The sequence below is a fragment of the Chrysemys picta genome, chromosome 9, assembly GCF_011386835.1.
Source record: "Chrysemys picta bellii isolate R12L10 chromosome 9, ASM1138683v2, whole genome shotgun sequence".
Lineage (NCBI taxonomy): Eukaryota > Metazoa > Chordata > Testudines > Emydidae > Chrysemys > Chrysemys picta.
In genome coordinates, this window is record NC_088799.1 from 57989263 (window position 1) to 58003022 (window position 13760).

Consider the following 13760-nt stretch of genomic DNA (forward strand, 5'->3'; position numbering starts at 1 on the left):
TTTCTCTTTTTCTAAGTGAATTGGTGCCAGATTCCCAGCCCTGGAGACTAAAGCTGTCACTATATTCACAGAACAGGCACACCAGAGGCTGGGCCAGTACAAGCATTCTTATTCATGCTGCAATATGTTGAGAAATGGGAGGAATTGCTGAGCTTGGACCATTTTAAAAATGTGAGAGCTGTGTCCTCAACCAGTCATAAGGCATGTAGGGTGACCAGACAGCAAGTGTGAAAAATCCGGACAGGGGCTAGGGGGTAATAGGAGCCTATATCAGAAAAAGACCCAAAAATCAGGACTGTCCCTATAAAATCGGGACATCTGGTCACCCTAACAGGCACGTAAGTGCTATATGAAGGAACCTCTCCCTGATACATCATACAATCTCTTACCTATTTATGATCTGAAAAAATGGGAACCCAGAATAAATGGGAACCCAGAATAAAGAAATGCTGAGGTCCTTTGATATTATAATGGTCTTCTCCATGCCACCTCTCCCTTTGATATGTGATACACAGATTATTAAATTCAGCTAAGTTGTGCCCAGTCATAACCGGTCTGAATTTGGCCAAAGAATCTAGAGATGGAAAAAACCTGTTAGATCATCTAGTCACAAATCATCCTTCTTTCTCTTACTGAAGGTAAGGTTGGCACTAAATCTGCTTTTCTCCCTTACCTGAATACTTCCCCAAGACTTTAAATAAATAATTGTTCTTTTCACAGTCATATGCTCTTCAGTTTGCAGACTGAGGCCTGGTCTACACTACGGGTTTAGGTCGACTTTAGCAGCGTTAAACCGAATTAAGCCTGGACACGTCCACACAACGAAGCCCTTTCTTTCGACTTAAAGGGTCCTTTAAACCGGTTTCTTTACACCACCTCCGACGAGGGGATTAGCGATAAAACCGGCCTTTGCGGGTCGGAATTGGGGTAGTGTGGACGGAATTCGACGTTATTGGCCTCCGGGAGCTATCCCACAGTGCTTCATTGTGACCGCTCTGGACAGCACTCTCAACTCAGATGCACTGACCAGGTAGACAGGAAAAGACCCGCGAATGTTTGAATTTCATTTCCTGTTTGCTCAGCGTGGAGAGCACAGGTGACCACGCAGAGCTCATCAGCACAGGTAACCGTGATGGAGTCCCAGGATCGCAAAAGAGCTCCAGCATGGACCGAACGGGAGGTACGAGATCTGCTCGCCATATGGGGAGATGAAGCAGTGATAGCTGAACTCCGTAGCAGTAAAAGAAATGGAAAAGTATTAGAAAAGATCTCCAAGGCCATGAAGGACCGAGGCCATAACAGGGACACACAGCAGTGCCGCGTGAAAATTAAGGAGCTACGGCAAGCTTACCACAAAGCCAGAGAAGCAAACGGAAGGTCCGGGGCAGAGCCGCAAACTTGCCGCTACTACGCGGAGCTGCATGCGATCCTAGGGGGTGCAGCCACCACTACCCCAACCGTGTGCTATGACTCTCTCACTGGAGAAACACACAGGGAAGACGGTTCGGGGAACGAGGAAGATGATGATGGAGGTACTGTAGGTAGCTCACAGCAGCAAGGAAGCAGAGAAACCGGTTTCCCCAACAGCCAGGATATGTTTGTGACCCTGGACCTGGAACCAGTAACCCCCGAACTCACCCAAGACCCTCAGGGCACACAGGAGACCTCTGGTGAGTGTAACTTTGTAAATATTTGTAAACATTACAAAAAAAAAAAGCAAGCGTGTTTAATGATTAATTTGCCCTGGCAATCGCGGCCAGTACATCTACTGGAAAAGTCTGTTAACGTGTATGGGGATGGAGCGGAAATCCTCCAGGGACATCTCCAGAAAGCTCTCCTGGTTGAAATGGGGTGATTTTATTTAGGGGACATTCAGAGGCACCCGTTCCTGCTCTTCTGAACAGAAATGTTCCCCGCTGTTAACCACGCGGTGGGGGGAGGGGTGAAGCGATCATCCCAGAGAATCGTGTGTGTGTGTGGGGGGGTGGTTTACTTGTGTTTGTGCCGCATGTTAACCGGGAAACTGCAGCCCCTCCTTTTACATTGAAAACCCATTTTAAATGGACAACCCAATTCATCCTTGATATGGGAAATGCGCTGCTGTTTGCAACCTTTCCCGCATGTTAAGAAGGTTAAAAAAGCCAAAACACTGTGGCCTACCATGGCTGCCTGCAAGCCGAAATATGCGACCTTGTAATGAAAGAGTGTACCCATTGTTCTCTAAAATGTGTCTTTTTTAACCACCTCTCCCTTCTCCTCCACCAGCTGCAAATGTTTCTCCTTCGCAGAGGCTCGTGAACATTAGAAAGAGAAAACGTAGGACGAGGGACGATATGTTCACGGAGTTGCAGATGTCCTCCCACGCTGATAGAGCACAGCAGAATGCATGCAGGCAGTCAATGTCGGAGATGAGAAAAGCCCAATATGAACGAGAGGAGAGGTGGCGGGCTGAATCGCGGGATGAACAGAGCAAGTGGCGGGCTGAAGACGATAGGTGGCGTCAGCTTGCAGACAGACGGCAAGAGTCAATGCTCCGTCTGCTGGAGCATCAAACTGATATGCTTGAGCGTATGGTTCAGCTGCAGGAAGGCAGCAGGAGCAGAGACCGCCACTACAGCCCCTGTGTAACCAACAGCCCTCCTCCCCAAGTTCCATAGCCTCCTCACCAAGATGCCCAAGAACACGGTGGGGGGGCCTCCGTCCACCCAGTCACTCCACCCCAGATGATCGCCCAAGCATCAGAAGGCTGGCCTTCAATAAGAGTTAAAGTTTTAAAATGCAGTGTGTCCTTTTCCTTCCCTCCTCCCCCACCCATCCCAGGCTACCTTGGCAATTATCCCCCTACTTCTGTGAGGAACTAATAAAGAATGCATGAATGTGAAAAAACAATGACTTTATTGCCTCTGCAAGCGGTGCTCGAATTGGGGAGGGGAGGGTGGGGTGGGGTGGTTGGTTTACAGGGCAGTAGAGTGAACCGGGTCGGGGGGGGGGGGTTGGAGGGTTCATCAAGAAGAAACAAACAGAAGTTTCACACCGTAGCCTGGCCAGTCAAAAAACTCGTTTTCAAAGCCTCTCTGATGCGCACCGCGCCTTGCTGTGCTCCTCTAACCGCCCTGGTGTCTGGCTGCGCGTAATCAGCGGCCAGGCGAGTTGCCTCAACCTCCCACCCCGCCATAAAGGTCTCCCCCTTACTCTCACAGATATTGTGGAGCGCACAGCAAGCAGCAATAACAATGGGGATATTCTTTTCGCTGAGGTCTGAGCGAGTCAGTAAGCTGCGCCAGCGCGCTTTTAAACTTCCAAATGCACATTCCACCACCATTCGGCACTTGCTCAGCCTGTAGTTGAACAGGTCCTGACTCCTGTCCAGGCTGCCTGTGTACGGCTTCATGAGCCATGGCATTAAGGGGTAGGCTGGGTCCCCAAGGATCACGATAGGCATTTCAACATCCCCAACGGTCACTTTCTGGTCCGGGAAGAAAGTCCCTTCCTCCAGCTTTCGAAACAGAGCAGAGTTCCTGAAGACGCGAGCATCATGTACCTTTCCCGGCCATCCCACGTTGAAACGTCCCTTGTGATCCACCAGGGCTTGCAGCAGCATTGAAAAGTACCCCTTGCGGTTTACGTAGTCGGTGGCTTGGTGCTCCGGTGACAAGATAGGGATATGGGTTCCGTCTATGGCCCCGCCACAGTTTGGGAATCCCATTTCAGCAAAACCATCCACTATTGACTGCACGTTGCCCAGAGTCAATACCCTTGCTATCACCAGGTCTTTTATTGCCCTGGCAAATTGGATCACAGCAGCCCCCACCGTAGATTTGCCCACTCCAAATTGATTCCCGACTGACCGGTAGCTGTCTGGCGTTGCAAGCTTCCACAGGGCTATCGCCACTCGCTTCTCAACTGTGAGGGCTGCTCTCATCTTGGTATCCTGGCGTTTCAGGGCAGGGGAAAGCAAGTCACAAAGTTCCATGAAAGTGCCCTTACGCATGCGAAAGTTTCGCAGCCACTGGGAATCGTCCCATACCTGCAGCACGATGCGATCCCACCAGTCTGTGCTTGTTTCCCGGGCCCAGAATCGGCGTTCCACGGCATGAACCTGCCACAGTGACACCATGATTTCCACATTGCTGGGGCCTGTGCCTTGTGAGAGGTCTATGTCCATGTCAATTTCCTCATCACTCTCGTCACCGCGCTGCAATCGCCTCCTCGGGTGGTCCGGGTTTCGCCTTGGCATGTCCTGGCTCTGCATATACTCCAGGACAATGCGCGTGGTGTTCATAGTGCTCAGAATTGCCGCGGTGATCTGAGCGGGCTCCATGATCCCAGTGCTAGCTATGGCGCCTGGCTGGTAAGAAAAAAGGCGCGAAACTAGTATCTGATGGACCAGGAGAAGGAGGGAGGGCCGAGTGACGACATGGCGTACAGGTACAGGAACAGGGAATTAAAATCAAGAAAGGTGGCTGTGCATCAGGGAGAAACACAAACAACTGTGACACAGAATGGTCCCCCCAAAGATTAAACTGAAAACCCTGGGCTTAGCAGGCCGTTGATTTCACGGAGGAAGGGGAAGCAAATGAATACAGAACAAATCTATTTTTTACATCTTAAGCTGGCAGCCGACGGTGCAGCATGAGTGATAGCCTCTCCAGTATGATGACGACGGTTACCAGTCATAATATACCATCGTCTGCCAAAAGGCAAGGGGCTGCTGCTGTGTAGCAATGCAGCCCCACGTCTGCCAGCCCCACGTCCGCCAGCACCCAGCATCGCCCTCGGCCTCTTCTGGGTGCTTAGCAGACAATACTGGGCAATTGGCAGAAAATAGTATATTACGACTGGTAGCCATCATCATCGAAACAGTAGCATGTCTGCCCAGGTGGCCATGATTGACAGCCACTCCAGTACGACGATGATGGATACCAGTCACAATATACCATCTCCTGGCAAGGGGCTGGTGCAATGCAGCCCTACGGCTGCCAGCCCCACGGCTATCACTCATGCTACACCATCTACCGCCAAAAGGCAGTTAGCAGCTGCTGCTGTGTAGCAATGCAGTCCCACGTCTGCCGGCACCCAGAGGACATATGGTGACGGTGAGCTCAGCTGAGCTGAGCGGGCTCCATGCTTGCCGTGGTATGTTGTCTGCACAGGTAACCCAGGTAAAAAGGCGCAAATCTATTGTCTGCCGTTGCTGTGACGAGGGGGGAGGGGCCTGACAACATGTACCCAGAACCGCCCGCGACACTGTTTTGCATCATCCGGGCATTGGGATCTCAACCCAGAATTCAAAGAAAAGGCGCGAAAGTAGTATCTGACGGACTAGGGGAAGGAGGGAGGGCGGGCCGAGTGACAACATGGCGTACAGGTACAGGGAATTAAAATCAAGAACGGTGGCTGTGCATCAGGGAGAAACACAAACAACTGTCACACAGAATGGTCCCCCCAAAGATTAAACTGAAAACCCTGGGTTTAGCAGGCCGTTGATTTGACGGAGGGAGGGGGAAGCAAATGAATACAGAGCAAATCTATTTTTTACATCTTAAGACGACGGTGCAGCATGACTGATAGCCCTCGGCATCTTTCTGGGTGATTGGCAGCAAATACTGGGCAGTGTATGACGATGGTCTTCAGGCCTATTGCACGATCGGCTGCTCGGGGAAGACTCTGCTAATGTGCGATGACCCGACTTGTAATAGGACGGTTAACAGTCGTAATACACCATCTACTGCCAAAAGGCAAACCCCACGGCTGCCAGCACCCAAATCGCCGATGAAGGCTACCAGTCTACTGCACCGTCTACCGCCAAAAGGCAGTTAGCAGCTGCTGCTGTGTAGCAATGCAGTCCCACGTCTGCCGGCATCCAGAGGACATATGGTGACGGTGAGCTCAGCTGAGCTGAGCGGGCTCCATGTTGTCTGCACAGGTAACCCAGGTAACCCAGGTAAAAAGGCGCGAATCTATTGTCTGCCGTTGCTGTGACAGGGGAGGGAGGGGCCTGACGACATGTACCCAGAACCGCCCGCGACACTGTTTTGCATCATCCGGGCATTGGGATCTCAACCCAGAATCCCAAGGGGCGGCGGAGACTGCGGGAACTGTGGGATAGCTGTGGGATAGCTACCCATAGTGCAATGCTCCGGAAGTCGACGCTAGCCTCGTACTGTGGACGCGGTCCGCCGACTAGAGCACCTAGAGCATTTTATGTGGGGACACACACAATCGGCTGTATACAACCGGTTTCAATAAAACCGGCTTCTATAAATTCGAACTAATTTCGTAGTGTAGACATACCCTGAGAAGTGTAGCAATTTACTACAAAATTCACCTGCAAGACCTAAATGTCTAAATGTCTCCATGGTTATGTAAACATGCAGAGATGATTGGCAAATGGGGAAGGGTGTAGGACTGTCTTAAACTCAGCCTGCAAGAGGTTTAGGAGAGTTTGATGTACATTGGACCCTTACTGTAGATTCTGCCATGTGACATAATGCAAATACCATGATGAGGGGATGTGGCACTGTCACATGCGACACAGGGAGCCAGTGCTGTCATGAAAGACAAACACCACAACAGGAAGGTGCCCTGGGGGGGCCCAAAAGCAGCCCCCTGGGCTTCCCATCTGGCCCAGGGCAGGTGGCGGGTCTGCGCCCCTCCCCCACTCTGCCTCTTCCCCCAAGGCCCTGCCCACCCACTGCTCACTCCTCTCCACCCCTTCCCTCCAGGCTCCCCCTCCCACCACTCACTTCTCTCTGCCCCACCCCTGAGGCTCCCTCCCCCACTCCTCTCCTCCCCCGAAGCCCCCCAGCCACTCGCTCCTCTCCATCCCTCCCCCGAAGCCCTCCTGCCACTCGGTCCTCTCGGCCCCCTCCTCCGAGGCCCCTGCCACCTATCACTTGCACATCTCCACCCCTCCTCCAAGACCCCCGCCTCTCACTCTCTTCTGCCCTCTCCTGCCTTAAGGGTGAGCGATGGGGGGAAAGGGAGCAGAGAGGAGCGAGCGGCAGGCAGGGTCCTCAGGGGGAAGAGGTGGAACGAGGGTGGAAAGAGGCAGAGTTAGGTCGAGAAGAGACGGAGTGAGGACAGGCCTTGGGAAGAAGAGGCACAGCATGGGCAGGGCATCAGGACAGAGCAGGGGCGGAGCACAGGAAGATGCCACTGGCCTCCTTGGTTCTCCGGAACTTCCAGTGGTGGCACTCCAAAGGCAGCAGACTGGCACACCTGCATCTGGTATTTCTTGCCCTGTGTGAGGAGGCTAAGCCTCACCAAGCCTCTTATACCTGCCGCTCATGTCTTCTCTTCTCCAGACTAAACAAACCCGATTTTTCCAATCTTCCCTCAGAGGTCATGTTTTCTAGACCTTTAATCATTTTTGTTGCTCTTCTCTGGACTTTCTCCAATTTGTCCACATCCTTCCTGAAATGTGGTGCCCAGAACTGGACACAATACTGCAGCTGAGGCCTTATCAGCACAGAGTAGAGAAGAATAATTACTTCTTGTGTCTTGCTTACAACACTCCTGCTGATACATCCTGGAATGATGTTCATGTTTTTTGCAACAGTGTAACACTGTTGACTCGTATTTAACTTGTGATCCACTATGAGCCCCAGATCCCTTTTTGCAGTACTCCTTCCTAGGCAGACATTTCCCATTCTGTATGTGGTCAACTGATTGTTCCTTCCTTAGTGGAGTACTTTGCATTTGTCCTTATTGAACTTCATCCTATTTACTTCAGAACATTTCTCCCATTTGTCCAAATCATTTTGAATTTTAATCCTATCCTCCAAAGCACTCGCAACCCCTCACAGCTTGGTATCATCCGCAAACTTTATAAGTGTACTCCCTATGCCATTATCTAAGGGTATGTCTACACTACGAAATTAGGTCAAATTTATAGAAGCCAGTATTATAGAAATCGGTTGTATACAGCCGATTGTGTGTGTCCCTACATAAAATGCTCTAAGTGCTCCAGTCGGCGGACCGCATCCACAGTACCGAGGCTAGCGTAGACTTCCGGAGCATTGCACTATGGGTAGCTATCCCACAGTTCCCGCAGTCTCTGCCGCCCATTGGAATTCTGGGTTGAGATCCCAATGCCTTAATGATGCAAAACAGTGTCGCGGGGGGTTCTGGGTACATGTCGTCAGGCCCCTCCCCCTCCGTCAGAGCATCGGCAGACAATAGATTCGCGCCTTTTTACCTGGGTTACCTGTGCAGACAACATACCACGGCAAGCATGGAGCCCGCTCAGATCAGCTCACCGTCACCATATGTCATCTGGGTGCCGGCAGACGTGGTACTGCATTGCTACACAGCAGCAGCAGCTATCTGCCTTTTGGTGGTAGATGGTGCAGCATGACTGGTAGTCGTGGGGCTGGCAGCTGTAGGGCTGCATTGCACCAGCCCCTTGCCTTTTGGTAGAAGATGGTATATTACGATTGGTATCCATCGTTGTTGTACTGCAGTGGCTGTCAATCATGGGCACCTGGGCAGACATGTCCCGATGATGATGGCTATCAGTCGTAGTATGCTATTTTCTGCCAATCGCCCAGTATTTTCTGCTAAGCACCCAGAAGAGGCCGAGGGTGATCTGGGTGCTGGCAGACGTGGGGCTGCATTGCTACACAGCAGCAGCCCCTTGCCTTTTGGCAGAAGATGGTATATTACGACTGGTATCCGTCGTCGTCGTCGTACTGCAGTGGCTATCAGTCATGCTGCACCATCGGCTGTCAGCTTAAGATGTAAAAAATAGATTTGTTCTGTATTCATTTGCTTCCCCTCCCTCCGTGAAATCAACGGCCTGCTAAACCCAGGGTTCTGAGTTTAATCTTTGGGGGGTGCCATTCTGTGTGACAGTTGTTTGTGTTTCTCCCTGATGTACAGCCACCTTTCTTGATTTTAATTCCCTGTACCTGTACGCCATGTTGTCACTCGGCCCTCCCTCCCTCCTTCCCTGGTCCGTCAGATACTAGTTTCGCGCCTTTTTTCAGACCAGGCGCCATAGCTAGCACTGGGATCATGGAGCCCGCTCAGATCACCGCGGCAATTATGAGCACTATGAACACCATGCGCATTGTCCTGGAGTATATGCAGAGCCAGGACATGCCAAAGCGAAACCAGGACCAGCCGAGGAGGCGATTGCAGCGCAGCGACGAGAGTGATGAGGAAATTGACATGGACATAGACCTCTCACAAGGCACAGGCCCCAGTAATGTGGAAATCATGGTGTTACTGGGGCAGGTTCATGCCGTGGAACGCCGATTCTGGGCACGGGAAACAAGCACAAACTGGTGGGACCGTGTCGTGCTGCAGGTGTGGGACGATTCCCAGTGGCTGCGAAACTTTCGCATGCGTAAGGGCACTTTCATGGAACTTTGTGACTTGCTTTCCCCTGCCCTGAAGCGACAGAATACCAGGATGAGAGCAGCCCTCACAGTTGAGAAGCGAGTGGCGATAGCCCTGTGGAAGCTTGCAACGCCAGACAGCTACCGGTCAGTCGGGAATCAATTTGGAGTGGGCAAATCTACTGTGGGGGCTGCTGTGATCCAAGTTGCCAGGGCAATGAAAGACCTGGTGATATCAAGGGTAGTGACTCTGGGAAACGTGCAGGCCATAGTGGATGGCTTTGCTGCAATGGGATTCCCAAACTGTGGTGGGGCCATAGACGGAACCCATATCCCTATCTTGGCACCGGAGCACCAAGCCACCGAGTACATAAACCGCAAGGGGTCCTTTTCAATGTTGCTGCAAGCCCTGGTGGATCACAAGGGATGTTTCACTAACATCAACGTGGGATGGCCGGGAAAGGTACATGATGCTCGCGTCTTCAGGCACTCTGCTCTGTTTCGAAAGCTGGAGAAAGGGACTTTCTCCATGGACCAGAAAGTAACTGTTGGGGATGTTGAAATGCCTATCGTGATCCTTGGGGACCCAGCCTACCCCTTAATGCCATGGCTCATGAAGCTGTACACAGGCAGCCTGGACAGGAGTCAGGACCTGTTCAACTACAGGCTCAGCAAGTGCCGAATGGTGGTGGAATGTGCATTTGGACGTTTAAAAGCGCGCTGGCGCAGCTTACTGACTCACTCAGACCTCAGCGAAAAGAATATCCCCACTGTTATTGCTGCTTGCTGTGCGCTTCACAATATCTGTGAGAGTAAGGGGGAGACATTTATGGCGGGGTGGGAGGTTGAGACAAATCGCCTGGCCGCTGATTACGCGCAGCCAGACACCAGGGCGGTTAGAGGAGCACAGCAGGGCGCGGTGCGCATCAGAGAAGCTTTGAAAACGAGTTTTTTGACTGGCCAGGCTACGGTGTGAAACTTCTGTTTGTTTCTCCTTGATGAACCCTCCGCCCCCCCCCCACCCGGTTCACTCTACTTCCCTGTAAACCAACCACCCCACCCTACCCTCCCCACTTCAAGCATCGCTTGCAGGGGCAATAAAGTCATTGTTACTTCACATTCATGCATTCTTTATTAATCCATCACACAACTAGGGGGATAATTGCCAAGGTAGCCCGGGTTGGGTGGGGGAGGAGGGAAGGAAAAGGACACACTGCATTTTAAAACTTTAACTCTTATTGAAGGCCAGCCTTCTGATGCTCGGGCAATCATCTGGGGTGGAGTGACTGGGTGGCCGGAGGCCCCCCCACCGTGTTCTTGGGCGTCTGGGTGAGGAGGCTATGGAACTTGGGGAGGAGAGCTATTGGTTACACAGGGGCTGTAGCGGCGGTCTCTGCTCCTGCTGCCTTTCCTGCAGCTCAACCATACGCTGGAACATATCAGTTTGATGCTCCAGCAGCCGGAGTATCGACTCTTGCCTTCTGTCTGCAAGCTGACGCCACGTATCATCTTCAGCCCGCAACTTGCTCTGTTCATCCCGCGATTCAGCCCACCAACTCTCCTCTCGTTCATATTGTGCTTTTCTGAAGTCTGACATTGACTGCCTCCACGCATTATGCTGTGCTCTTTCAGCGTGGGAGGACATCTGGAGCTCCGTGAACATATCGTCCCGCGTCCTCCGTTTTCTCTTTCTAATCTTCACTAGCCTCTGTGAAGGAGAAACATTTGCAGCTGGTGGAGGAGAAGGGAGAGGTGGTTAAAAAAAAGACACATTTTAGAGAACAATGGGTACACTCTTTCACGTTAAATTTTGCTGTTCACATTACACAGCACATGTGCTTTCGTTACAAGGTCGCATTTTTCCTCTTATAGTGAGGGCCTGCTGGTTTGGTGTGAGAGATCACTCACGCAGTGCCAGGCAACAGATTTCGGCTTGCAGGCAGCCATGGTAAGCCACAGTCTTTTGGCTTTTTTAACCTTCTTAACATGTGGGAATGGTTTCAAACAGCAGCGCCCTCATTTCCCATATCAAGCATGAATTGGGTTGGCCATTTAAAATGGGTTTGCAATGTAAAAGGAGGGGCTGCGGTTTCCGGGTTAACATGCAGCACAAACCCAACTAACCCCCCTCCCTCCCGCCACACCCAATTCTCTGGGATGATCACTTCACCTCTCCCCCCACCGCATGGCTAACAGCGGGGAACATTTCTGTTCAGCAGAGCAGGAACGGGCACCTCTGAATGTCCCCTTAATAAAATCACCCCATTTCAACCACGTGACCGTGAATGATATCACTCTCCTGAGGATAACAAAGAGCGATAAGGAATGGATGTTGTCTGCATGCCAGCAAACACCGGGATCATACGCTACAATGCTTTGTTATGCAATGATTCCAGACTACGTGCTACTGGCCTGGCGTGGTAAAGTGTCCTACCATGGCGGACGGGATAAGGCAGCCCTCCCCAGAAACCTTTTGCAAAGGCTTTGGGAGTACATGAAGGAGAGCTTTCTGGAGATGTCCCTGGAGGATTTCCGCTCCATCCCCATACACCTTAACAGACTTTTCCAGTAGCTGTACTGGCCGCGATTGCCAGGGCAAATTAATCATTAATCATTAATCACGCTTGCTTTTAAACCATGTGTAATATTTACAAAGGTACACTCACCAGAGGTCCCCTGTGTGCCCTCAGGGTCTTGGGTGAGTTCGGGGGTTACTGGTTCCAGGTCCAGGGTGACAAACATATCCTGACTGTTGGGGAAACCGGTTTCTCCGCTTCCTTGCTGCTGTGAGCTATCTACATTACCTCCATCCTCATCTTCCTCGTACCCTGAACCCTCTTCCCTGTGTGTTTCTCCAGTGAAGGAGTCATAGCAGACGGTTGGGGTAGTGGTGGCTGCACCCCCTAGAGTGGCATGCAGCTCCGCGTAGAAATGGCAAGTTTGCGGCTCTGCCCCGGACCTTCCGTTTGCTTCTCTGGCTTTGTGGTAGGCTTGCCGTAGCTCCTCAATTTTCACGCGGCACTGCTGTGTGTCCCTGTTATGGCCTCTGTCCTTCATGGCCTTGGAGACCTTTTCTAATATTTTGCCATTTCTTTTACTGCTACGGAGTTCAGCTAGCACTGATTCATCTCCCCATATGGCGAGCAGATCCCGTACCTCCCGTTCGGTCCATGCTGGAGCTCTTTCGCGATCCTGGGACTCCATCACGGTTACCTGTGCTGATGAGCTCTGCGTTGTCACCTGTGCTGTCCATGCTGGGCAAACAGGAAATGAAATTCAAACGTTCGCGGGGCTTTTCCTGTCTACCTGGTCAGTGCATCTGAGTTGAGAGTGCTGTCCAGAGCGGTCACAATGAAGCACTGTGGGATAGCTCCCGGAGGCCAATAACATCGAATTCCGTCCACACTACCCCAATTCCGACCCGCTAAGGCCGATTTTATCGCTAATCCCCTCGTCGGAGGTGGAGTAAAGAAACCGGTTTAAAGGGCCCTTTAAGTCGAAAGAAAGGGCTTTGTCGTGTGAACGTGTCCAGGCTTAATTCGATTTAACGCTGCTAAAGTCGACCTAAACTCGTAGTGTAGACCAGGCCTAAATCATTGCTGCAGATATTGAACAGAACCAGACACAGGACTGATCCCTGTGGGACTCCACTTGATATGCCCTTCCTGCTTGACTGTGAACCACTGATAACTACTCTCTGGGAACAGTTTTCCAACCAGTTATAGTTTGACATGATTTCTTCTTAGCAAATCCATGCTGACTGTTACTTATCACCTATTATCTTCTAGGTGTCTGCAAATTGATTGCTTAATTATTTGCTGTTATCAGAGCAACACTGCACTGTCATGTGGCACAAACACTGTGATGTGGCGGTGTGGTGCCAGTTGTGGAAGCAGAGAAAGAACTGACAGGAAGGGGATGCAATACATGACAGTTTGTTAGCAAGAGTCAGGCTAACTGTAACCCTGATAACGCGAGATTTGTAGAAGCGAGGATTGTGTGAGGCGGGTGAGAAAGAACTGTGTAAGAAGTCATTATGACCTGGTATAGATAAGGTGTAGAAGACCTTGTGTAGATAAGGTATAGAAAATATTGTATGTTGGCAAGAGTCAAAACAAGTGAGGAAATGAGATATCAAGATGGCCTATGTATAAACAAAATGCAACTGTTGCTCATTATTGTCTGTAACAAAAGGTATAAATGCTTGCTGTAATTGTTTACCTGTTGAGAGACCTGCTTAGCTCTCTCCCTCTGCGCAATTGTGAGAGTTAATAAAGCATCTGACTTGCTGTACCTAAACAAATAGTGAGAACTCTGTTTTTCTCCGACACAGTGATAGGGTTGCCAGGTGTCTAGTTTTCAACTGGAACGCCCGATTGAAAAGGGAGTATGGCGGCTCCAATCAGCACCGCTGAC

At 51.1% G+C, this 13760-nt stretch overlaps 2 protein-coding genes across 2 annotated transcripts; one reads left to right on the plus strand and one right to left on the minus strand.

Annotated features, from left to right (window-relative positions):
- Positions 1-1132: 1132 nt before the first annotated feature.
- Positions 1133-2657, plus strand: LOC135973359 (myb/SANT-like DNA-binding domain-containing protein 2). The gene is made up of 2 exons (XM_065556268.1): positions 1133-1670; positions 2266-2657. Exons 1-2 carry the CDS (start codon positions 1133-1135, stop codon positions 2655-2657), a joined length of 930 nt encoding a protein of 309 aa, XP_065412340.1.
- Positions 2658-10697: 8040 nt separating this feature from the next.
- On the minus strand, positions 10698-13677 carry LOC135973361 (myb/SANT-like DNA-binding domain-containing protein 2). Its single transcript, XM_065556271.1, has 2 exons — positions 12011-13677; positions 10698-11075 (listed from the first exon to the last, which is right to left on the minus strand). Exons 1-2 carry the CDS (start codon positions 12546-12548, stop codon positions 10705-10707), a joined length of 909 nt encoding a protein of 302 aa, XP_065412343.1. The 5' UTR covers positions 12549-13677; the 3' UTR covers positions 10698-10704.
- Positions 13678-13760: the final 83 nt, after the last annotated feature.